This window comes from Lissotriton helveticus, chromosome 1_1 (genome assembly GCF_964261635.1).
Source record: "Lissotriton helveticus chromosome 1_1, aLisHel1.1, whole genome shotgun sequence".
In the NCBI taxonomy this organism is placed as follows: domain Eukaryota; kingdom Metazoa; phylum Chordata; class Amphibia; order Caudata; family Salamandridae; genus Lissotriton; species Lissotriton helveticus.
The window spans coordinates 286,969,829-286,996,731 of NC_136057.1; the positions used below are offsets into that span (position 1 = coordinate 286,969,829).

The window sequence follows — 26,903 nt, forward strand, 5'->3', positions numbered from 1 at the left end:
TCGAGTTTCAATACATGCCTGTGAATAGGCCTGGATTGGCAATTCTTGAGCAACTAAAACGCATGAAATAATGGAACTGTGTACCTTTGACGTGATGGAAAAAGACTGTCTAAATTACTGGAATAAATTGGATGAACTTTAAATACAGCATTGATTATGTGTAATATTTGGATCACAAATGTGCAAAAGGCTGTGCAACTCTTTCATGACTCCTAAACCACACGTCAAATTTTCTTGATGTATTAATAAGCGCACTCGGGACGGAGAGTTTTTGAGTGAATGCATGCCAAATTCAAGAAAACACACAAAAGGATTAAAAAGAATATAAACGAATGGTGTGCTTCAGGTTAACTACTATGAATAATGATTTAAGATTACCATATAGAATTTTATGGAACCCCAATTAAGACTTCTCTGCCCCTCTCCTTGAAATTCTCAGACTAAGAAATGAGCCTCATTGACAAAGAGGTGAAGGAGATGGCACCCAAGAGAGTTTCTAAGCAAACATTTTCTGTTGAGCAAGAAAGATAAAGGTTTCCAACCGGTAAAAAAACAAAAGAATTCAACGAGTGGCTGGTTTCCTGCCACTTCAAGATGGAGAGCCTCCATTTTGTGAGAAACATGCAATTTATGGGGGACTGGATGGTCATGCTCCATCTGAAGGATGCCTATATAATGGTTCCCATCTTACAAACTCACAGGATATTTCTTCAATTCTGGTGGACGGGCCAAATGTATGAGTTTTGAACCCTACCGCTCAAACTTTCCTCATCCCCCTAGTGCTTTACCAAGGTGCTACCTACCGTGGCGTAATACTTCAGGATGGTGTCCTACTGATGGATCAAAAGATGTGGAGATATTTCTATTGAAGGAAGATGGATGGAAGACAAGCTAAAATTCCACATACATTGTCTGGAACTACTGGCGGGCCTGTTTGCTATCAAATCCCTCATGAAACACAAGATGTTTCGCTGCATTCTCCATAAAATCGGCAATGTATCAGCAGTGAAACACTTACGCTAGCTGGGAGTCACAAAGTCCAAGAACCTGGCAAAACTGTCTAAAGATTTCTGGCACTTCGTTCTGGAAAAACAAATAACAGTGAAAGTGGCACACTTACCAGAAAAATAAAACAAAGTAGCGGACTGGTCCTCGAGATTCAGAATAGACTCAAGTGGTTGGAAACTGAAGCGCAAAGTCTTCGAGACACTGTGGGCAAAATGGTTACCTTGTAAAACAGACCTTTTAGCATCTAGGATAAACAATCAACGTTTGGACTACTTCAGCTGGAAACTGGATCCATGGGCGACAGCAGTGGGCACCTTCCTGCAAGATTGGTTGGGCAATCAGAATTATAGATTTAATTCATTTGCTATTACTGTGAGGGTATCAGCCCAAGTGAGATGACAAATAGTAGATATGATACTTGTAATTCCCTATTGGATATCTCAAGCGTGGTTCCCAAGCAGTGCCTAATTTGTGAAATATAAAGTGCTGGTGCCCAAGATCTGCTCGGAAGGCCATGGTGGGAGCAATTAAACATTGGTGCTCTGAGTACCAAGGCTGTGTAGTCTTGAATCCATCTCATTCTTCCTTAATCCTCTACCAGACACTCCCACTCCTTTTATCTTGCTCTTGCAGATTCCTCTTTTCTCCCGTTGTCCATTTCTCTATTTGTTTTACCGCCTTTCTCTTCCTCCGTTTTTCTGATTTGTGTATTTTTCCCTCCCTTGCGCTCAGTAAATATCTGATTTGTAAAAGTAAGTGCTGGTCCCTAAAAATAAGTGCTGGTGGCCACCACCGGCAACCAGCGGCTCAAATTAAGCACTGTTCTCAATGCGACTGGACTTTTCTTGGGAAGCTTCAAAAGCACTTACAGTTGTCCCGCATATGCTGATGAATTCCTATGATGTAGACCTCCCATCTATAAACTACGGTGTTGGGTCTGCAAAGCCCAGAGATCTTGTAACATATAATAATACTTCTTCTTAGCAATGGGAGGGAGGCTAGGCTCCATAATCTTTTCTCTATTGTCTTTTCACTATGACATCTCCCTTTATGATATATGGACTAGGTGCTATGCTGACTGTACTTATATTATGCATTTTCCTGCTTGTGGTGGCATGTATACTGCATGTTAAAGCAAACTAGTTAAAAAAAAAATAATAATAATTGAACCGTTTAAGTGTCTCTGTCAGATCTTATTGTGGACAGGTACGAGAGTGTGTGCGAAAGGGTGTGTCTTGTTACCGCGGTTCCTGAGAGATCTGGAAGTGTTGTGTTCTTGGGTGTCTAATCACTTGTTTCTCTGTGAGCGAGTAGGAGAGCAAGTGAGACACTATAGCTATTCGGTCCTGGGCTTATGGGTACTCAGGTGGTAGGATGACTCAGTCCTTACTTACTAAGATCCCATAATCCTACGCATAGTTCTGTTCTGCACCCTCACGACATAAAGTTAATTGACAATGGTACTACTTGTGCTTGTGTCAGTGGAGTTGCAATGCAGATGTTCAATATCCGTGTAATGTGCTCGCATCTCGCCCATCCAGACACAAATCACAGAAGTGCAAGGTTTTCCTCTGCTGTTTGTTACACACAGAGTCAGGAAGCTCCTAAAGGTAAAGAGAAGAGAGCATGCATATCATGGAGTAGCTGTCAACCCGGACTTGTCTGTATTCCATTCAAATGACAAAACTCCTTTATGGGAATAGGGGAAAGAGATCTGTTGGTGGAATTTACCAGCCTTGCCAGGGAAAGTTGAATGACCCGGGGGAGGGGATGAGAAGGAGGGGGCTGGGGTATCAAGCAACCAAGCAGTAGGTGGGACCCGGGAAGAGGCAGCAAAACCACAGAGGGTGGGAGTGTGCGGGCAAACATCCTTTTGTAATATATAAGGGAGCTCATGGAAAACGCTCCAATACCTTTGGGTTGGGTTCATGCTATATTTAAAAAAATATTTTTTTTGAAACAAGGACTGGGGGAGGGAAACACATCTTCCTGTAGGTGGCGCAACATTCTGTGATTCTGGGCAAATCACCCAATCTCATCTTTTGATAATGTGCGCTTTATGAATCTGCTGCAAGACGAAAAAGCAGAAAGAGGCAAAACTTAATGAAAAAATTGTTCCACCAAAGCAGATGTTAACAGTATTTCGGCTATGTAAACTAATAAGAGAAGCAGCAGAGGAACAAGCATTGGTAAATGCTGGAAAATATGCTACAGCCAATGGAAATGGAGGAAAAGTAAGTGGCAAGCACAGAAACCAAAGAAAAGCCAGGAAAGAGAGGGGGCATGATGTAAAGCCCCTTTTAAGTCTATATTAAAAACAATAGATTTCACAAGCACAGCGCAATCGCTATGCAAGTAAAACCTAAAAAGTAAAGAAAGACATAGCTAATCCTCACCTTCTTGTCCTGACACAGAAATCCACTTACATTCTCTCCTGCAATATAAAAGTGGCGACGAGCGGACTATAAATACTACCTTCAAAGGAAAATACTACCTACACTGTTACCGTCACCCCAGGAACCAATAGCTTCAAGTATCAAAACGCAAATCTGGGAGGGGAGGAGCTTCGCGCGCAACCAAGATGGTCGCGTGAGCACAGGGCTCCCTGACCTTCGCCACCTCCGCCGTTTTTCATGTTCCCTATCCTGATTTAGAGGACGGGTAATTCATGGCACAGCCCTGCTGATCATTTATTTGTTTTCGGATCTCGATTTGGACTCTGGGTGCCGAAGTTACGAGTCTCTGAACTTTGTTGGCCTGCTCCCTGGTGCCACCCCGGGCTCTGTTTCCCTGCCAGCCGGAAAGCAATCGAACAACAACGGATTGCCCGAGTCTCCCCGGCTCGGTTGTCTACTTTCGGTTTCGTTTCTCGCCCTGAGACCTCTTCGACTCTGTCTGGATCGGCCCGTCTGGGTTGCCTTCCACCCAACCATGCCTCAACATTTGCCGACCTGGCCTACTGCGGCTCACTGAATGGTGTGAAGTGCCCACTCTCCTTTTTGAAATTGTTGCGGGCACATAGAGTGTAGCCATTTTCACCAGGTCTCAGGCTACCCTCCGGGGCACGATATCTAAGATGGCCACCAAGCCCGAGGGCGAAAAGCGCAAGACCAAGCCGGCTCTCCGTGGGGGTCCTGTACAGTCGAATGTCATGGACAGATACACTCTCGCCAAAGGCTCTCGGGGGGACCGACCAAATCCCCGAATAATGTCGGAGAGGACTCCCCGACGGGTGAGGACTTGTCGCTAAAAGACGTCATGGGCGCCATTGATGGCATGAAGGTCACACTGGGTCAACAATATGAAGCCCTGGCCCATAAGCTGGACACTGTTGCTATCGATGTCACCCTGATCAGGGCAGATCTTGCGAAAACCAACGAGAAGGTCAAATCCCTCGATCTAAAGACATCCAGCCTCGTTACTGACGTCTCCGATTTACAGGTAGAAGTCGGCAACCTGCGATCCTCCCATGACTATTTCTCTCGGCGTTTGGAAGACTTTGAGAGCCGTGCACGACGGAACAACGTCCGTCTGGTTGGTGTCCCGGAGAAATCGGGAGCCTCTTCGGTGGACCTGCTGGTGGAGGATCTCGTTCTAAATCACATCACCTTGCACCCAAGGGCCTCAGCAAGTTCTTTGCCGTAGAACGAGCACATAGGATACCGGGAGGCCCGCCTAAGCAGGGAGCCACCCCACGTCCCATCATAGCCCGAATTTTCCATTTTCGGGACAGAGATGCGATTCTGCAAGCATCGCGTCAGACGGGCCCTATTGCTTTCGAAAACTCTACAGTCAGCTTCTACCCAGACTTCACCCAGCAGGTGCAGAAGCAACGACTCGGATTCCAAGGGGTGAAAAGGAGGCTGAGAGACAGAGATATGAAATATGCTATGCTTTTCCCGGCCCGGCTGCGTGTGGTGTACAATGATCGAACATTTTTCTTCGAACATCCCGGGGCTACCAGTGACTGGCTTGACACGCTGCCCTCGGGACAGGAACACTCTGACCACTTTGGACATTCCGGAGGGGCGGAGAGCGGCCCGGTGGAGCAGGAATAGGGAGCGGCACCGGCTCCCGGTTCACCGTATTGACTTTCAGCTGTGGTTTGATGCTACGCAACTATTGCCAGCAACTTTTTTGTCTTTTCGGGGTGTGGGCGGGGGGTGGGTGAGTCTTCCTCCTCTAGGGTTCTTCTCATAGATTAGTTGTATGTTGGGGCGACAGGCACACTGCAAGTTGGGGTGGCTTTTGAGTCTCACGCAGGGGTGCAGGGTGGGGGGTGTGGTGTTTAGGGTCTTTTTGGGGGTCGGGGGTTGCAGTTTTTGTTTCTTTGTTTTCTTCGAGGCATAGTATTGATGATCTCCTGCTATATGGTGTTACGTCTGGTTTGGGGTGGATTTGGGTCGGATTCTGGGATGGGGGTAGGGGACTTAAATTGTTGTGTTGGAACGTCAACAGGTTGGGGGACAGGATAAAACTGGGGGTGGTGTTGCAAATGCTGCGACGTCTCTCCCCTGATGTAGTGTTGCTCCAGGAGACGTACTTGATTGGCAATACGTGCCACGCAATGAATAGGCGTGGATATCGTCTCCTGGCACACTCTGGTTTCACTTCTGGCTCCAGGGGGGTGGGTGTTATGCTCCGGAGCTCCCTCCCTCTTGCTGTTGACGACGTCATCCTTGATGATAGGGGGCGTTACGCCGCCATTGTGGGGCCCTTGGAGGGGAGGGTTATCATCCTACTCTCCGTCTACGTTCCGCCTGGGTTGCAGACTACTACCTTTGCCGATCTGGGAAGAGTAATCCTTGGATTCCCTGAGGGTCAGCTTGTGGTGGGCGGGGATTTTAACTCTGTAGTGTCGGGGAGGTGCGATCGATACCCTCCCCGGGAGACCGCAAGGTCTCAATCTTGGTTGGGGGACTTCTTAGATACTCTGGGGCTCACTGATTGTTGGCGACTGCTCCTCCCTGGGCAGTTGCAATACACCTTTCACTCTGGGGCCCACGGCAGTCTCTCGAGACTGGATTATGTGTTGATGCCCTCCTCGCAGGCCTCCTCTATAAGGGAGATAAAACACCTTGCCAGGGGTGTATCGGATCACTCCCCTTTATGGTTGGTCGTAGACACGAAGCTGGGGACTGGGGGGCGAGTGGCTCCGATTAACCCCTGGTATCTCCGTGATCCCAGGGTGAGGACAGAACTGATTAAAGCTCTTGATCAATACTTCGCTGAGAATGTGAACTCCGTATCCTCCTCTGTCACATTGTGGGAAGCGTACAAGACTGTGATTCGGGGCCAAGCACTTTCCTTGATTAGCAATGTTAAGAGGGTTAAACAGGAGGAGGTTGTTCGAATTGAGAACAAAATCACTGCCCTCGAGGGGGAATTGGAATCCGAGGTCACCCCGGATAGACTACACCTCCTGGGTCTTAAACAACTTGATTACAGAGCGCTGGTTACTGATGCGGCGAAAGAAATGGGCAGGGAACAACAGGGACGTCTGTATGATGTGGGTGACAAAGCTGGGAAGTTGCTTGCTTGGCTGGATAAGAAGGAGCGCGCGAGTCGTGTGGTCCCTGTGATTGTGAATGCGAATGAAGTGAGTCTCACGGACCCCGCTGACATCGTGGAGTGTTTCGCGGACTATTTCCGGGATGTGTACTCCCCTGTGTCCGACAGACCCGAGCATGACTCCCAGTTGCTTCTGCGAGACATCTCACTGCCTTGTTTGTCGGACCCTGAAAGGGAGCTCCTAGAGGCGCCCCCCACATTGGAGGAAGTGGCGGCTGCCATCCGCTCGGTTCGCTCGAGGAAGGCCACGGGCCCCAATGGGCTCCCTATTGAGCTCTACAAACTCCGTCCGGATACGATTGTTCCATATCTGCAGTCGAGGTTCTTGGAATCGTTAGTGACCGGTTCCCTTCCTCCTGACCAAAGATTGGCCTCCATAGTTGTGATTCATAAGGATGGTAAGCCTCGCGACCGCTGCACTTCATTTAGGCCCATATCTCTGATCAATGCTGAACCGAAGATCCTGGCTAAGTTGCTGGCTAACCGCTTGGTAACTGTCATAGGCGACCTGGTTCACCCGGACCAATCCGGGTTTATACCACACCGCAACACGGCACTGAACCTCCGGCGACTACATGGTGCCCTTGCGCGGGCAGGGACACTGCGAGAACCGGCCATCTTGGCGTCTTTGGACGCCACTATGGCGTTTGACACGCTGGAGTGGCCATACCTTTGGGCGGTCCTCTCTAAATTTGGCTTCGGCCCGACCTTCATTAAATGGGTGAAACTGCTCTACACCGATCCCTTAGCACAAGTAGTCGTAAACGGCCATGTCTCCGCACCATTTGCCCTTGGCAGGGGGACGCGCGAGGGCTGCCCTTTGTCTCCTCTTTTATTTGCCCTTGCTTTGGAGCCTCTGGCGGCCTGGTTGAGGTGGGAGCCATCTTTGAAAGGCATTAGATGGACCTCGGAATTTGAGGACCGGGTATCCTTATATGCGGACGATATCCTGTTGTACCTCACGTCGCCTCGGAAGTCGTTGATCGTCCTCTTTGACGTATTGACCTCTTTCCACAAAAACTCTGGCCTCGTCATCAACTTGTCTAAGTCATGTGTCTACGTTCTCTCGGGCGAGGCTCCTCTCTTGCCCCGTGGCTGTCCTATTTCGATTGTGCGGGAAGGTTTTAAGTATCTGGGGATTTTTATTTCTTTGGACCCCATACTTCGTTATGAGCTTAATCTGCTGCCCCCGCTCCAGCGCCTTCGAGCTGATGTTATCGCGTGGGGTAGGCTCCCTCTTTCCCCCTTGGGGCGAGCGGCGCTGTTCAAGATGATGTCGCTGCCCCGATTCCTTTATGCACTGCAAAACACTCTCGACACGGTGCCTGCTAGCTACTTTCGGGAGATTGAAAGTCTACAGAGACAACTGATATGGGGGGGCTGTTCCCGCATTGCTCTTGCGAAGCTGACGCTCCCATGGTACGATGGTGGCATCGCGCTTCCCGATATTCGCCGTTACTATTGGGCCTCTCAGCTGGGGGCGATTAACCATGGTACTTACGGTCCTTCGCCTAACCCGGCGTTTGAAATGGACAAGTGGCTACTACCCGGCGGTGACTATAACAGGGCTCTGTACACGAGATCTGTCTGCAAGACTCTCACGGGCCCTACCATGACGACCGTACAGGTGTGGTATCGTGCAACGGCGGCTCTGGGCTGACAAGCCGACTCGCGCGACTCCGCTTTACGCTTCTGATAAGCTTGGGTCCCTTTGGAAGTCGAAGGGTTTTGATAAGTGGGATGTTATCGGTATCTGCAGGGTTAATGATGTGTGGACCAAGGGTAGGGTCAAGACGTTTGAGGAGCTGAAAGCTGAGTATGATTTGAATGATAGGGAGTTTTTTCGCTATGCGCAAATCCGGCATGCAGTGTTATCTGTCTTCCCCTTGGGCACGGATATTCCGGAGGCGTCTCCGCTGGAGGATCGGATCCTGGACGGATACGTCCCGGACAGCACGATTTCGCTCATATATAAAAAGCTGATCAACAACAGGGTTGACCTCCTCTGTCACCTCCGTGAGGCTTGGACCAGTGATGGTTTGGAGCTTGACGATGAGGATTGGCAGGCTGCCATCTCTTCCCCGAAGGAAGTGGCGATCCCGGCACGCCTTCGATTTGTACAGCTTAAAATTCTTCATAGGGTGTCTGTGACTGGTCCCCGTCTGGTGCGCATGGGATTCTCTTTGGATGGTTTATGTAGGCGTGGCTGTGGTCTTGTGGGTACGTTTTTCCATATCATTTGGGAATGTCCAGCGGTGACGCGCTACTGGACTCGGGTGCACGAAGTAATGAGTGAGGTCACGGGTGTGCAGTCAATGCCTGAAGCGAGGAGATGCTTGCTGAATGTCTGGGAGCCGAATGACTATGACGTGGCGCAGCTTTGCTGGGTGACCCTGGGCAATATGATTGCCAAGAGAGACATAGCCCAATTATGGGGTGCTCAGAGGCCACCAACGGTTCTGCTGTGGCAACAAAACATGGATTGGTGCATGTTTCGAGAGAAGACAGTATATGTTGCCCGTGGCACACCCCGTAAGTGGGGTAGGATTTGGAATCAATGGAACACGTACCGTGGTGATATATGTAGCCCCCCTCCCACAGACTTGGAGAACGACCTGTCTTCCCCCCACCCTGATGTCTCCTCCACGATTAATTAGACATTTTGCTTGCTCCTGATCTCTCCTCCCCCCATTCCATGTATGATTATGCCGATTGGACTACATGTATACTCCCTCCCCAGACACCGAAGTGACACATCTGTAATGTTATGCCTTGTGTTTTGTTTTCTTCTTTCTGTTTTTGTAAGTTTTGAACTTAATAAAAAGATTTACAACAAAAAAAAACGCAAATCTGGACAGCATTGCCAAAAGCAAGAAAACATTACAATGCTTCTTGACAGTGGCGACTGTGGGAAAGTTTGAGGGAAGAACAACTATAACATTCTTCTCCTTTGCAAAGTTTGGTTAATCTCATTTGCTTTTCTTAACTGACTAAAGATTACATTCATTTTGTAATGTTGTATAGTAAAAGCTTTTTTGGCTTTCCCTCCAAAAGTCTACAAGCCCATATGTTGATTTATTGTACCTTACATAGAGGTTGTGTCCCACCAGCTGATCTGTTGACAACTGGGGGGAAATTCACAGCACTGGAGCCATCATAATCAGATTGCAAAAGGTTATGACATTTTCTTGCTAGATAAAAAGCGAATAAAAATGAGAAAAAGGCTGGGAAAAGTCAATATCATCCACTTCATGGTGGCACATTTCTGTAATGTAGTTAAAGCAAAGGGGTAACCCTGTGTCCCTCAGAACCTGGGCAGTAGTGGTTTAAGTGAAAAGTGGGTCTGTTGGGTCTGAACAATTACTTTGAAAGAAAGTCATTAAATGCAAACAAACAAACTCTCTGATACAAGTCCGACATTAGAGAAATGAATGCTCTAAGACTTAGGATTGTGTAATCAATCGATTATATTTTAAAATTCAAACATTTAGTATCCGAATTGTACTCATTCATGGATAACATTCAATGCATGTTGTGACTGTCAGAATAAAGTGACTTTTTTGGTGAAGGGTGCTTAGTGAATCACAAAATATACAGTGCAATCGATGTCTTATGTACATATATATACATGTATTTGCAATGGCCAGATAAGTGATAAGATAAGAGCAAATATGGCTTCGCAAACACAGATATAATCATCACACTTGCTTCCTTTGAAGTTTCTAACTATGTGCTGTATACATTTTAATATTCTGATAACTTTACTCACATTTACTGTCCTGACAGTTGCTGATGATTATTGGACTTAACTAAATTACTTATAAATTGCATTCTTTGGGGAATATAAAACAGATTACTAAGGCCCTCATTTAAAGTTTAGCAGATGGAGTAGTGTCTTTCCAGTTGGCGGAGGACATTACCTCCACCTTCCCGTGGGTATTTTGACAACAAATTTAGAGAATACCTTCTGTGGTCACCTGTGTACAATGAAGGGAACCGCCATAACATTGGTTCCCTTCAGTGTTCTAAAAGTTTGGTTTACGGCTGCCATCACTGATGACGGCTGCACTCCAAACTATTGACATTGTTAGGACTTAGCCCTTTCTCCCTTTCCCTTACCCTCCCCTGTGCGTGCTGCTCCCCTGCGCGCTATTGGTTAGGTGTCAGCTGGAATGTTGACAGCTGTGTGTTCTACGGTGACAGTTGACAATGAGTTTGGCAGTTGGTGGAGTTCTCTTCCAGGCGACATAAGCTCATGGTGTGTTGTCTTGTACTTAATAAATAACTTCTTACATGCGCCTGCTTCCAGAGTCATACTTTACAATTTGGCGATGAGGACGACTGACAACACGCCAAAGAACCTACGAAAGAAGATGCTGATGTAATTTCATTAGAAGATAAATTCCCGGTAAGAAGTTGTATATACGAAGATATACGGGAAATTTAAAGCAGTGTTGTTTGGAGGTACTGTGTAGAAGAAGCAATATACTTTAAGCGTAATGAGCAAGCAGTTAATCGGAAGAAAAGTTAACATAACTGGTGCTGCTGAAGTGTACGTGAAGGGAAAGCACTAACCTGAAATCGTAGTGATTGAGGTTGAAGATTGAAGAACCTGTGAGGAAAGTGGTGCTGCGATGGAGCAGTTAATCGATGAGATCGCCGGATGAATTGGCTCCGTGGGCTGTGATAGCGAGAGATCGCCTCAGGTGCAAATGCGAGGCACATCTTAAGTAGGAAACTCATCGAGGGTAGCTCCAAAGGCGGGGTGAGTGAACCGCATTGAGAAGTTTTGCTTGGAATGAACTCATGGGAAATTTTGACTAATGAATCCTTGTGAGGAGCCGGCCTGAGGAACTGTGAGGAAAATCCCCTCAGGCGTGGTGTGCAGTCGCGGTACGTAACGTGACGCTTACGCGCACGGCACCATTCTGGAAGGAGGAGATTCAGCGGTCTAGTCCTTTGGTACACGCATTTAGAGCTTGCTTGCAATGCTGAAAATATGCCTTTAAAAGCGGAATGTAAAATAAAAACAAACTAAGGACTATTAATACAAACTAAGATATAGAGTAATTGTTAAAGCATCCAAATATGAATACAGGAACTGTGAAACACTGTGTAAACATTGACGCAAAAAAAATAAGCATTACTACAACAGTAAGGACTACTTTAAAGCAAGCATTGTTGGTTGTTAGTGAACATTGCAACTAGCAATGTGTACAATCTGCAACCTCCGGAACCATTTATAAAAGGTGCTGGTGCTCCAGCAATAAAATGGGAAGAGTGGAAAGAGTATTTTAGTAATTACATATCCACATTTGAGAAGGAGGATGAACCTATGAAACCTGAACAAAAGAAAAAGATTTTATTGCACTGCCTAGGTGCCGGTGGTTTAAAGGTGTACAATAACATTACAAAAAAAACACATGAGGGGGTGGATAAGAATGTATAGGATGATGCTCTGGAGGATTTGGATTGTTATTATAAACCAACGGTGTGTGTTGCAGTCCAAAGATACAAATTCTACAGAAGGAAAAAGGGAAAGGATGAAAGCATAAATGACTGTGGCTGCTTTAAAAAACTTGGCACTATCATGCAAATTTGAAAATATGCATGATGATCTTATAAGGGACCAAATTGTCATGTGTGCTGCAAATTCTAACATACAAGATGCTCTGTGGGCAAAAGGTGAGAAACCCCTACAACAGGTTGTTGATATTGTCAAAAAGGCAGAGCTAACAGGACGCTGTGCAAAGGAAGTTATCCATGAACACAAGAATAAAAGTGATAAAACAAATGTGGTGGCAAAAGTAGGTGGAACAAGGAAAAAGGTTACAAATTATATGAGTAAAGGAAAGGAAAGTCAAAGACCCAGCAGTAAAGGAAGAACATATGAAGAGTTAAGATGTTATCGTTGCAGCAGGAACAAGCATTTGGCTAACGACTGGAATTGTCCAGCTAGGAATAACAAGTGTGGCAAGTGTGGTCTGATTGGACACTTCCAAAAGGCTTGCAGAAGAAGAGGCAATGCTAATGTAAAATATGTTCAGGAAGAAGAGGAAGTGAAGACAAACTCTTCTGATGAGTCGGAATATAATTTGTGTGTACTAAATGTAACTGAGTTAACGGAAAATAAGGAAGAAGATAATAACAATAAAAAGAAACCAGTGTGTAAGGTGGAAATAGGGGGGAGTAGAGATGGAGATAATTACTGACTCTGGTTCTCCGTGCACCATTGTTAACCGTGAAGTGTGGAAAAGTAAATTTCTTGGTGTATTGGGAAAAAAGTTGAAGAAACCTGATATAACATTGAAAACTTTCACTGGCGAACCAATTGACCTAGTAGGTTTCATGGAACTAACTTTCACATTCAAAGAAAGAGAAATAAACAGCAAATTGTATGTCGCAGCCACGGGTCCGTCTGTCTTAGGGTGGAAAGATCAGGGAAAGCTCGGCATTACCCTTAATCCTAACAGCTCAGAGCCAGTTCTTGTAATGCAACAGGACACTTTACTTGATAGAGACCTGATGGAAAGATTCCCAAGTGTATTCAATGGTAAGATCGGTAAGCTGAAGGGCTTTCAACACAAAATAAAGCTAAAAGAGGTTGCCATCCCTTGTTTACATAAAGTCAGGCACATACCCCTTACACTAAGAGAGGAGGTTAGGGAAGAGATTAACAAATTATTGGAAGCGGACATTATTGAGCCAACGGATTCTGCAGAGTGGGTCGCACCTTTGGTGGTCGCAAGGAGGCCCAATGGCAAACTGAGATTATGCATGGAGTTGCGAGATCTAAATAAAAATATAGTTGTAGACCAATACGCCCTACCTAGAATTGGAGAAATGTTGACCATCATCATGGGAATGAGTGGGTTCTCTACAATTGATCTGGCCGCAGCATACCATCAGGTACCATTACATCCGGAAAGCAGACACCTCACAACGTTCATCTCGCCTTTCGGGTGTTTCCGATGTAAAAGGGTACCTTTTGGAATAGCGTTCTGCTGCAGCGTTATTTCAAAGACTTATGCTGGAACTTTTTAAAGGAGTCAGGAACATACTCATCTTCCAGGATGACATTTTGGTGATGGGTAAAGATCAGACAGACCATGATAACAGACTTTTACAAGTGCTAAAAAAATTGGAGAAATGTGGTATGACGGCTGAATACAAAATATGCTAATTAGTAAAAATAGCGTAACTTACCTGGGACATGAAATTTCACACGAATGAATTAAACCTAAGAAGGAACTAATAAAGGCCTTTAAAGACGCACCTGTACCTGTGAACAAAGAGGAACTTAGAGCATTCTTAGGTCTGGTAGAGTACTACTCTAAATTCGTAAAAGACTTTTCAGCAAAGACATACAACATTAGATCACTCTAGAGTGCGAGGAAAGTTTAAAAAAACTGAAGAGAGAAATTTGTGAGGCGCCACCCCTGCAAGGATTTGATGGTAGTCTGGAATGCGTAATCACCACTGATGCTAGTGGGAAAGGTATTGGTGCTGTTCTCACGCAAAAAGAAAGGTCAGGTAAGAAGGTAACCATTGCATTCGCTTCTCGTTCATTAACAGCGACAGAGGAAAGATACTCTGTAATTGAACGGGAGACACTGGCATGCGTGTGGGGAATGGAACATTTCCGTCAGTTCATTTGGAGCGAGAAAATCATTCTGAGATGCGATCACAAACCTCTAACTAAAGTTCTAACTGTGAAAGGGTTGTACAGCGCGTCACCCAGGTTGGCACGCCTATCCATAAGGCTTTTAGACTACAATTACGAAGTACAGTACTTGCCGGGAGTTAAAAACGTGGTGGCAGATTTTCTAAGTAGATTGCCATTACAAAATGTGGAGAAAGAAGTAGAGGAGGAAGAATTGTGTGTGGCAAGTATCAGTGAAGAATTCCCCACTATTCTGCAGGACCAGTGGACCCAAGGTTGGCTTAAGGACAAAACATTACAAAAAGTACGTGAGCTCATTATAAAGGGGTGGTCAAGGAAAAAATGTCAGGAACCTGAATTAAGAACATTTTGGGAATTGAGAAATGAGCTATCCGTGGAAGACAAACTCATCTTAAGACGAGGGAAAGTCATACCAACCAAGACGCTTAGAGAGAGAATAATGAAAATATGCCATGAGGGATACTTGGGCATAAATAAAACCAAACAAAGAATAAAATGTTGGTATTGGTGGCCAGGCTGCGATATAGAAATAGAAAGAGCTGTAAGGGACTGCGTTGTATGTGAAAATTCAGATAAAACGCATACAACCCTCCGACCACCTCTGCAACCATTGGCTTGCCCAAACACGACATGGGAAAGGGTTGGCTTGGATATAACTGGACCTATAAAGTGGCAGGATGAGCTAGTGTATATACTGGTGTTAGTGGATCACTTTTCTAAGTGGCCAGAAATAAAGGTATGCAGGAAGGTGGAAACAAGTGATCTAATGACATTCCTGGACGATTTATTCACGAGGGAAGGAATCCCTAAAACCGTTGTTTGTGATAATGGCAGCCAATTCACTTCGGACACATTCAAAAGATTCGTAGAAAGGAATGCATCACCCACAAAACTACCTCGGTCTATCATCCGGCCGGAAATGGAGCCGTAGAAAGATTTAACAGGATGATAACAGGAACAATCCAATTAGCTAACAACAATGGTAAATGTTGGAGAAATGAAGTGAACAAAATGATTTGGGGGTACAGAATTACTCCTGGTGAAAAAACGTTAGTGAGCCCTATTGAAATTATGAGAGAAAGAACCCCCATTTCAAAAGACAATATTGGATGGATCAAGTCGGCGAGAGTAACGGAATGGTCTGTGGAGGATATCAGGGAAAGGATAAAAGAAGCACAAGCAGCATACAAGGAAAAGTACGACATAAGCAAAAATTGCAAAGAAGTCAGTATCAAAGTTGGGGACAAAGTGAAAATTAAAAAAAGTGGACATATTGTCAAGGGGGAAAATAGGTATACAGCACCTTTAGATGTTGTTGAAGTTTTTTGTAACTCGGCCTTACTCAGTGATGGAAGAGTGTGGCATGCTTCTAAATCTCTGTGTGTCATGGTTCGGACGGAAAAGAACAAAAAGGGATAGAACAAAGAACCGTGCACGAAAGACATGACTCAAATTGGTTGCAAGATGAGGAAGACGAATCGGAGCTGGAGGATGATTGCACTGGTACACCTTTAGTAAACTATGATACCGGTATGGGTCTGGAACATGAGTTAATTGAATCTATTGGCGAGTATAGGAATCTTAGCTCGGATGTATCCAAAGCAACACAGGACAATTTGGACACAAGTACTACAGAAAATGAAGAAGAGAAATCGGAGAGTGAAGATGCGGAGTGTAATCACAATTCGAATGAGACAAGTAACTCGTCAGGTTCTGGGGATAGACCCCCGATAGACCCAGGGAGTATGTCTATTAGTGGTGCTGGCGAAGCAAGGGCCAGCTCAAGTAGCTTTGGCCACATTCTGAGCAAACCCAGCAAATACAAAGACTTTGTTTGTGATTAGCTCTGTTAGTTACATTACAGCTCTACTTGTAGTAAGTTTACAACTTTATGTTCTTTAGGGAAGGAGATGTGTTAGGACTTAGCCCTTTCTCCCTTTCCCTTACCCTCCCCTGCACGTGCTGCTCCCCTGCGCGCTATTGGTTAGGTGTCAGCTGGAATGTTGACAGCTGTGTGTTCTATGGTGACAGTTGACAATGAGTTTGGCAGTTAGTAGGTGGAGTTCTCTTCCAGGCGACATAAGCTCATGGTGTGTTGTCTTATACTTAATAAATAACTTCTTACAACCGCCTGCTTCTAGAGTCATACTTTACAGACATATATTTTTTTTTCAAAAACAAACTCACAGAGGGAGTTTAAAAAAAACAACAAAAAAAACTAAAAAACGAAATCAACCCCAAATCCCGGGAGTGTCTTTTATGTTTTTTCCTATCCCCACGGCCAGGCTTTTCCCGTCAGTGGCAGACAGGAAAAAAGGTCTCTCTCTAACTGAGAGAGGTGGACTGAGGGTTTGGCTGGCAGGGCAATCTATCGCATTTGTAATGGAGTACCCTGTCCACCAAACCCTAATCTCGTCCTTGGTCTGTTTTTGCTGTGTAATCCTGGATACTTCTAAAGAGAATGCTTTAAAACATAAGCACACTGGGCAAACACTTATTCTTTGATGTAGTATGTCACAGCTGCCAAGATATAGCAGTCGTTTGTAACATGCCTTACTCAAATGTTGACTTTTCCTTTTGTTTTATAAAAACAAATTTAAACCATCATCAATGGAGATATCTCAGACCACCCACTGTCTGAAAATCCCTCCTCTTTGCAATCCTTGTTTTACTATTCCATACCTCCCATGTGGCGCGCAGGTCAGTATTCAAGCAGATGACTTTTCCAGCTTCATCCAGAGGAAAAAAGCTGTCTCCAGGCTGAAAAGGAAACAGAAGCATAAGGTAAAAGCACAACTACAAAGTTATGCCACTATGTGTTTTTAAGGCGCATCGGCGCAGAAAATCACAACCTGTCTAAAATGTGTACCTATTCTTAGTTTCAGAATGTAGCCATCTACCTCTGCTGCACCTGGGTTTTCAAAGTGTGTGTAATGACGTATTGTGTGTTTGTGTGTGTTCTGTTTATGTGTGTTGCATGGATGTATTGTCAAGTGCTCTGTGTGTGGGTGTGTGTTTGAAGTTTGATTGTGTTAGTATTGGGAATGTTGATTTGGTTACAGAAGGGTGGTTGAGGAGAAACAATGAAGACAACAAGCTGTGAGCACAAACCTGGGAGTGATCTGCATTGAGAGTTCAGAATAAACGGCTTTCCAACTCCCCATCATTGAGGACTGTGTCTTCTTAACAGTATGCTCATCTACCCCTTGTATTTGCAAATGCATGTCACATTTCTTTTCATTATTAATTTAAGCCCATCCTGATCTTGTACAGTGAGCTGCCAACACTTCAACCAGGATGTGTTGGTAGCCATATTGGGACTCGAACTCAGCCAAGTCTAAAACAAAAAGATTAAAAAAATAGAAAAGGGGGCAGGGTAGGAATACCTTGATCCCCTAGCCTTGGGACTCCGCCAGGGCTAACAAGCATCTTTTAAGTTTTTGCGATGAAAATTGTGACGGATTCGCAAAAAAGAAACAACCAAGCAAGGGCTCCAGCGCTTGTTTTTAAAAAAGCCACTGGGTGGCCCAGGTCCCGGGGCATGCATACACATTTAAAAATAAAGAAAAGGGCACACTGGGCAATCCTCTTGAGGCTCTAAGGAGCCCTGGGGACCCCCACCTCTGCTGGGCTTTATTGTAATTAAAAAGAGGGGCCCGGGGACCCCTCTCACCTCCTTGTGGCTTCAATTAAAGGAGGTGGGGGTCGCACAGACCCTCTCCTCCTGCGGATCAAATATGCCCCGGGGACCACCACCTCCCCGGGACTAAAGAAAATACTAATGGGGGGCTTGCAGACCACCAGGGACAACCACCTCTGCTGGGCCACATAAATATTAAAGAATGGGACCACAACCTCCCCAGTGCCGAACGTGCCAAATATAGGAGGGGGCTGTGCAACCTACATTTGTCCTACCATTGTTCTACATAACGGTTCTGGCGTTTACCTTTTACCTAGTTAGATGCCGCATAAAGGTTGTGTGCTTTTCTCCAAAAACAAAGCCTAAAACTAGCCTAAATTATTATGCATAAGGATTTTCAGTATCACAGCAGGATTAGCATCTTCTGCATAATAACTGTTTATTAGGGTCACCACTATCGTCATTCTTGGCCGACATGACCACATCTAGGAAGAACACCTGAGGGTACCTTTCGGGTATAGAAGTACCACATCTTCGCTGAGGAGAAGAAGCTTCCATGCGGACATGCTGATATGAGACGCTGAGATCCTGCACGCAGACACTCCAGCACGCAGTGGTCTGACATCCCTTGCTCAGTGTCCAACTCAAGACCAAGACGGGGGTCTTCCGTTCTCTCACATCAGGTAATCGGATGAGAGTTTGGCTCTGATCTAGGGAGATTCTTGGCTTTTCACCTATATATTTGCTAGGTACACTTCGACATATCTAGTTAGGGTTCAAACAATCGATCAATCAATCAATCAATCATGGGGATTGTAAGCGCACTACTCACCCGTGAGGGTCTCAAGGCACGGGGGTAAGCAGCTCTGTTTATTCGAAGAGCCAGGTCTTGAGCGCCTTCCTGAAGATGTTCAGGGAGGGGGCACTTCTGATATTGATCGGGAGCTCATTCCAGGTCTTGGCCACGATGCAGGCGAAGGCTCTTCTGCCTGTTCTGGCTCTGCGGATGCATGGAGTTTTGGCGAGGGCAAGGTTGGCGGATCGGAGTTTTCCCTTGGGTACGTGGAAGGAAATTTCCTCATTGAGCTATTGGGGTCCAGTGTTGTGGAGGCATTTGTAGGCATGAGTGAGAATCTTGAAAGTAATTCTCTTCTCAATGGGGAGCCATTGGAGGTTCCGCAGGTGTTGGGTGATGTATTTGTGCCGAGTGATACCGAAGATGAGTCTGGCTGCGGTGTTCTGTATGGTCTGGAGTTTGCGGAGCAGAGATTTGTTGATCCCTGCATTGAGGGGGTTTTCGTAGTCCAGTGTGCTGGTTATGAGTGCCAGAAACTATTCACTCCTTAGTGAGGTTGCGGGGCTTGTAGTGGCACTGTGAGCTAGCTGGTCTATAGACTAACATATCCTTCAGGGGTGTCTGGAATCAGTCTGGACATCAATCCCTTAGTTTATGTTGTCCAAACGCGCAGATCCTAAATAGATTTGTAGAAACTACACAACACCCCATCAAAGCACACTGGGTGCCCTGGGTGGGGCCAAGGTACTCAGGTAGACATGGCCAGGTCCAGCAGAATGGGTCCCAGGACTAAAATTGGCCAGAAGAGGGGGGCACGCATCCCCCTCCCCATTGCACAAATGAGCAGAAAAGGCAAAACAGAGAGCAGAGATGCAAGACAAAAAGGCAAAATAGAGCAGAAAAGGTAAAACAGAGGGAGAAAAGCAAGCAGAAAAGGCAAAACAGTGGGATGAAAAATGGGTCGAAAAGGCTAAAGTGAGGGCAGAAAAGGCAAAACAGAGCAGTACAGGCCAAAACAGATGGCAGAAAAAAGAGTTAGAAAAGGCAAAACGGGGGACAAGCAGCAAAGGCAAATAGAGGACAGATAAACTAGTAGAAAAGGCAAAACATAGGATAGAAAAGGCAAAACAGAGCAGAAAAGAGCAAAACAGAGGGCTAAAAAAAGAGCTGTGAAAGCGAAATGGAGGTTCGAAAAACGAGCAGAAAAGGAAAAACAAGGAACAGAAAAATGAGCAGGAGAGGCAAAACAGAGAGCAGAAAATGAGCAGAAAAAGGCAAAACAGATGGCAGAAAAACAAGTAGAAAAGGCAAAACAGACTGCGGCCAAGCTGGAAAGGAGAACAGTCGCAGGAGGAGCTGACAGGAGGACCTGCTTAATTTTTTACAGAAATTAAACCTCAAAGGAGAGGACACGCCATTTACTCACCTATACAGTTATACACACACCAGCTCACTTACTCATACAAATACTAGCACATTCTTACGCTCTTATACAATCACTGATTCAAGCACACACTCATCCATATAGCCACTCTCACAATCACACACTCACTTATAGGCATTTATATACTCCAACACACATATATACTGCCTATCTCATATGTAGTTTCTCACACATATATTAAATGTGATGGTTCTACTTATTCATTCCCTCCAGGATTAGTCCTGAGAGTAATACACATATTTGTGCTTTCTCCTGTGTTCTCCTCACAGATCGCAATACAGTGAATTTGTTCAGGTTGGTTGTCTCAAAATTGTGATATTAAATACAACTGTGATCCTTACTTAGGTCTCATCATGAAGTTTTCGATGGTGTTTTTAGTTTTTTGTCACTGGGTGACACAATGAGACTTTGCTTAAAATAACAAGTCTAACAAAACATATAGAAACAATTTTCATCACATAGACAATCACTATCACGCACACTTTTTACTCTATAAGCCCACCTAATGTATGTGGACATTCGCCTTTTTGCACAACATGATGCTTCATGTTTTAATTGTAATATCACTGTTTGCACCATATGCATTAATATGCACTAGGTTTTGAGGTGCAAATGTTTGTTTGGCACCATGTCACTTGGAATTCCCCGGGGAGCACATTTGTTATGATTTAACAAATGGATGCGACTGTGAATAATGTAAAATATGGTATTGTTTTCTACCTAGCGGTGAACAAGTCGTATGTACAACTTTACTGAGCTGACGAAACACGTGTTGGATTGGGAACTATTCACTAAATAAAATCGTGAAGATGAAAGAAAAAAGAAAAAGAAAGAAAAACAGAAAATTAACAGATTGACTTATTGTGTTGGATGTGTGATTCAAATTGGAATACAGCAGTTTTACTTTATGTGTGCTGTGGGATACATTTTTTGATGTCTTAATGCTTTTGCCACAGAACCTAGAGAGGCAGGTGGTTCTCTCTACCCATTTGAGCACCTTTACTACTCAGGAGCTTTGCAAAATACCTAGTGAAATTACCTACAGGTGCCTGTACCCTATTACCTATACCACTGAATCTACTGAAACCTGACTCTTTCACTCTAACTAACTGACTAACTAACTCTCTCACTCTCTCACTAACTGACTCTTTCTCACTGACTTACTCTCGAAAATCACTCTCACTAACTACCTAAATAACTGACTAAATAACCTTCACCCTCCTGTTAATTATGCCACCCCCATAACAAAAAAAACTATTTGCTTAGCCAATAGGTCTCGCCTTTGGGACCTTATAAGTTTTTTGCCATGCAAAGTTGATGTTATTGCACCAAGGATATTGTGCTGCATAATTAATTACTTAGAAGGTTCCAAAAGCGAGACCAATTGGCTATGCCAATGCTTGTTTATAAATATTTCAGGATCGACTCTCAATTCTCACATATGTTAGCATCACAGCTGATCCTGTGTTGTCAAATGCAACTGTACTGTACTAGATTATTTACTGATGTCAGGGGAAGGACTAGCAGGAATACTATGGGAGCTGATCACACGTTTGCTGGAAGAAAGGACAGGAGAACATGTCCAGTAATAGATTACCATTAGCGGAGTCATAACGGAGACACCAATATCGGCAGGGAAGCCAGTGAGCATGCAGGGGACTGGAGATCTACCCACTGTGGAGTGGTTTGTTCATAGACTCACTTCCATACAGGGGGTACTGGGAAGGACTTCTGTGACCAAATGGTAGTCAAATGTCTGCAGTTCAATATTATTTGTTAGCTAGCCCTTTGGATGAGTTGGCCTTCATAATATGTCTGGTTTATGCTTTGATTAAACAATCTCAGGACAGTACTGGTGCAGAATTCTGGACAGTGCACTACCTACTGTCAAAGCTCAAGCACTAGTATTTCACCTACACTAGTACTATAAAAGGAGAGTTCCTGACCAGTTACATTGGTCTGTAACATGAAGGTTCTCTTCCTTGAGCTGTTTCCACTTCTTCTTGTTGCCTGGCTGGCAGAATGTCATTGATAATGGATGGAGCTTCTATTGCTAACTTGTTTCGGTGAAACTACTTTAAATGTAGCCTTGCTTAATCTGAGACTGCTCCAGGGATTCATTTGATTGGCGACTGTCTTCAACATCTACAACCATAAAGACACAACTGCTGCAGATTGACGGTTTTTCCTGCAAAATGACTACTATTTTCCCGATTGGGTAAACTGCATGCTTATTACTGTACTCATGCCAATATACTAGTTATTTGACTTTGCCCTACAGAATGACAATTGTTGTTCAATAAACCTATTAGACAGTGACCCACGAGCCAATAGTTTGATCTGCTGTAGAGCTGAGCCCAACCAGCACGGTGACCCATTAACATCCCTATTTATTTGCAACTGAGTACAGGTCTTCAAATATGCAACATACTATATTCTACTCTGCACTCACACTGACAGCCAGCCCTGGGTTCCCAAACATTCATCAAGAAACACCTCAGCATCCAGCAGGTTCCATAGCATGCCTCCTGGTACTTTAGTCTCAAGCAGGTGGTCGATGTCTAGTACCTGTGCTTCTCGATGATCATAAAGCTATGCCAGTGTTCTGTGCATCTACAACACATACTTTTAAAAATCTGATTAGCTATGTAACAATGTTGTGTCTTCTCATGTCTGAAAATATATCAATCTATGTGTTACTACTACTCCACCCATTAGTCGACTGATCACTTCATTTATCAATCCTATACAGTTCTCTACTGTTTGATGAAACAATCTATCTATTCTATGCTCTTTAATCTGCATACCTGTCAATTTTCCATCATCTGTTTATCTGTATAATACTCTGTTTACTAAATCAGCCTACAATCTAAATACCTAACTGATTCAAGTAAGTTGTTCATTACAAACGTCTGTCTATTGCCACTCCTTGTGAAGCTTACCGGAACGCTCACGGGACAATGAATGATAAACAGATCCATATAGTCCAGTTGAAGATCCTTTAGTGATTTCTCCAGGCACAAACGGACCATCTCTGGGGAGTTATAATTTGGCGACAGCTGTAGCAATAAAACCACAAAATAAATCAATTGTACCTTAATATACTGGTCACATTTTACTAGCAGACACAAACATCTTCTAACTGGAAAATCTCATCCGAATGCTTTTTTTCAGACATTACCTTTCCAGTGTAGAATATCTCTTCCCTCGTCACCACGCCTTTTGCGATCATCTCACGAATTGCTTCGCCAACCTCCACCTCATTTTGGTAGAAGTGGGCTGAATCAATATGGCAGAAGCCAAGCTCGATGGCCAGTTTCGTAGCATCCTTGGCTTGACTTTTCGGCACCTAAAGCATCAGTCAACAATGAAGTCGGGGTTGTGAGATTGTGTCTCATTCAATAAAAGTCAAAAAGTACGTAGGTGCGTGTATGAAACCCAACAAAATGCGTATTACCAGACGGACAACTATTTAAGAAAATGGTCACATTTTTTAATAAATGCTGACTGTTACACACCTTCAGGAGTAGGATAGCTTACCTGTAAAGGGTGCTATTGAGTAGATTTCTATTATAACAGTTAGAGATTGCTGTGCTGGACACAAACTATGAAAAGAAAAGCGTGTAGATTTCCTTCCAACATTACCATTCTGTGGCTATGAGATGATCTGGTATAGATGCTTAACAGTCATATACTAACAATGGCACTTGTCCGCCTTTGGGGGTGTAAAACATGTTGGTATTGGCACCAGTAACGTGTCTGGTGCCTACCTCTTTATTTATTGGTATTATATGGAGCTAGCCAGCAGTAAGACCCAATTCATAGCAATGGTGACTTATTAAAAAGGCTTGGTACACAAGAATAAAAGTAGGACCTTCAATGGCTAGTTAAAATTTCTAGCTTCTGTTCTTAAGGGGAAAGAGGGCGAGGCAGAGCGGAACGAGAGCGTGTGTGAGCACGTATGTGTGTGGGTATGTGTGTCTACCAGTCTTTGCCCACCTGCTCTATAGCAAGAGCCAACCTTGTAAACAATCCTCACTCATTGACTTCAAGTCAGACCTCTGCCTCACAGTTAATGAGAATGGGTAGAATACCTTGCTCATAGTAAGCACACAGAGTTGTATCCTGTCTTTAGATAAAGAGCTGCTCTTTCTCGTGGACCAGATCTACAACACTGTTGAAATCCGCCCACTTTAAATCTCTGCTATTTTTTTTACATTTTAAGCATCACTCTACGATTTCAAGGCTCTGACTTTGTTTCACAGTATTTCTCCACACAGTTGCCGCCTGCCCATTGTTCCCCTGCATATGCACCGTTATACACTGTTGTAGAGGATTGGAAATATGTATCATTCATTACTTCAAATGCTCTTAGGATATTTACTGTTACTTTGAAAGAAAAAGCAGACCCATTTGTCTACCAGATACAGGCTGGAAGCAGCAGTGCTCTGCTTCCATCTGCCTAATTCATATTTAGACAGGCAGATCTGAAGATGCGGAGTGACTTCAGTTCAGGAATATCATCCCAGGACACCCTGGCACTCCAGAAAGTGCAACTAGGACTTGGATTCCTTAAAAACTTAGGGCATCTTAAGATTTTGACAGAACGGGAGAACCACAATACAATGTTGAATAACACTTGAAATCCCAAAGTCTTATTTGATGGTAAATACTCGCTTAGTTATGCTTATGGACACCTGCAAGAAGATGCTGATTTTGCTATTTTTCTCTATTAAGAGCTACTTCTTGCAAACATGTAGCTTTAAAGCAATCATCTCTATTACTTTCCTTTGCCATTTTTCTTGAGATCATCCACTCAACATTACTCCTCCTTGTACCCCTTTTTCCTCCAGTAACTGCAGTAATGAGTCAACTCCAGAAGTTATCCAATAAAGACTTTTAATGATAAAAGTGAGATAAGATGAGGCTGCTGTAAAGTGCACAGGTAGCTCCCAATAACTGTCTCTAGATCACAACAAAGTACATTCTATAACTGAACTTATGGCCCACCAGTGAGCACGCCTCAACACATTATATCACAAGCTTGATAGGAGGTTACAGAGAATGCAGATGTCATACATCCCCCCCCTTAAAAAACAGAAAATACAATATTAAAAGATACATCCTCAATCTATTCACCAGACAGTAAACCAACATTTGAGTCAAATAACTGGCAAGGAATTCAGCTACTGATGGATTCTCCAGCTCAGTTCAAGAACTTGGGAGGAATTCTTATGGCCCAAGAATGGCAGGTTCTGTCTCCCACTGTCCTTGCTTGGCTTGTTCATCTCACCATAATTCACATGTTTACTCAGTATGTCCACCCTATCAACCTCACTACTGTGCCTCCTGCCATCACCCCTCTATCAGTCACATCAATTCTGTTACTCTGCCAATCAAGCACAGCTTTACCCAGACGCGACACATTTCACCACTGACCATTTGCTATATTCACAGCATTACTTTGTACCATCACTATCTGACCTGCTTCTCTAAATTTAGACAAGCCTTACCTCAACAAAAAAGGATTGTCAATGCAAACCGAATTATCTGATACAACCCCGGGCTTCAACAAACACTCCTTTCCTCTTCATCCTTCTTTCATTGAGGCATGATCATAGGGCCCGATTCACAGAATGAATTTAAGACTCAATCCTAAATTTACTACTATTTTGGTATTCACAGAATGCACTTACTACGTTTGGCATTCACAGAATTAACTTACTACTTTTGGTATTCACAGAAGTTAGGATTTTGTCTTAAGACAGATAAAATCCTAACTTAAGTCAGTCTTAAGTCTGTTTTAAGACAAACTTAAGACAAAATCCTAACTTCTGTGAATACCAAAAGAAGTAAGTTTATTCTGTGAATGCCAAAAGTAGTAAGTGCATTCTGTGAATACCAAAATAGTAGTAAGTTTAGGATTGAGTCTTAAGTTCATTCTGTGAATCGGGCCCATATTGTTTGACTTGTCACCACAGTTAGAGACATGCACATCACACTTCTGAATCAGAGCCTTGAGAATCCAGAATGGTTAATATCCACAGTAATCACATGTGGTGTGGTCATGTAGGCTCAAAGTGCGCCCCTAATGGCATCAACACTATCCACTCTATCCATTGGCTTGATGGTTATAAAGTGTTGTGGGAGGTGTTTAATTCCACACCTATACAAAAACTCTTTAATTGCAGATGAAGTAAATTGGGCTCTATTATCTGTCAACACTTCATTGAGATCTCCCTCCCTAGCAAAAACGTCTTGGAAAAAAGCATATGACACTAGTGGTGGTAGGTTCAGCTGCACACTTCAAATCTACCCACCTCGACAAATGGTCCATCATAACTATCATGCATTTCATATAATTTAGAAGAACATTGAATGGACCCAGAAAATCAACTGCCAACCTCTGTCACATTACAACATTCTACATGAATTGGAATGGGAGCGGATGCGACAAAATGCTTACTGCTACAACTACATTGTGCACAGGCACGTACCAATCATTTCTCTCCATCAATATTAGGTCACCAAAAATTACATCTAATTGTGTTTAGTGGCAATCATTCCTAAATGATCCACATGCGCGGATTCCAAAATTCTCAGTTTTAAACAGTGAGGCAGAACTAACAACACATTTTACAAGCAAAGCATTTTTCAAAGATAATTTATCTGCCCATTTGCAATAAGACTGCAGATGTAGGCTTACAGACTTTTCTTAGGCCATCCTGACGTAATGAAATTCATGACCTTACACAGTTCT

The 26,903-nt window shown here is 44.1% G+C and overlaps 1 protein-coding gene across 1 annotated transcript in view; it reads right to left on the minus strand.

Annotated features, from left to right (window-relative positions):
* LOC144796503 (aldo-keto reductase family 1 member C1-like) overlaps positions 1–26,903 on the minus strand; it is a 224,778-nt gene that overhangs the window by 156,369 nt on the left and 41,506 nt on the right. Inside the window, exons 3-5 of the mRNA XM_078668206.1 lie at positions 23,325–23,492; positions 23,086–23,202; positions 16,946–17,023 (exon numbers count right to left, since the gene is read on the minus strand). Coding sequence (XP_078524332.1) covers positions 16,946–17,023; positions 23,086–23,202; positions 23,325–23,492 — 363 coding nt within the window. The remainder of the gene's footprint in view (positions 1–16,945; positions 17,024–23,085; positions 23,203–23,324; positions 23,493–26,903) is intronic.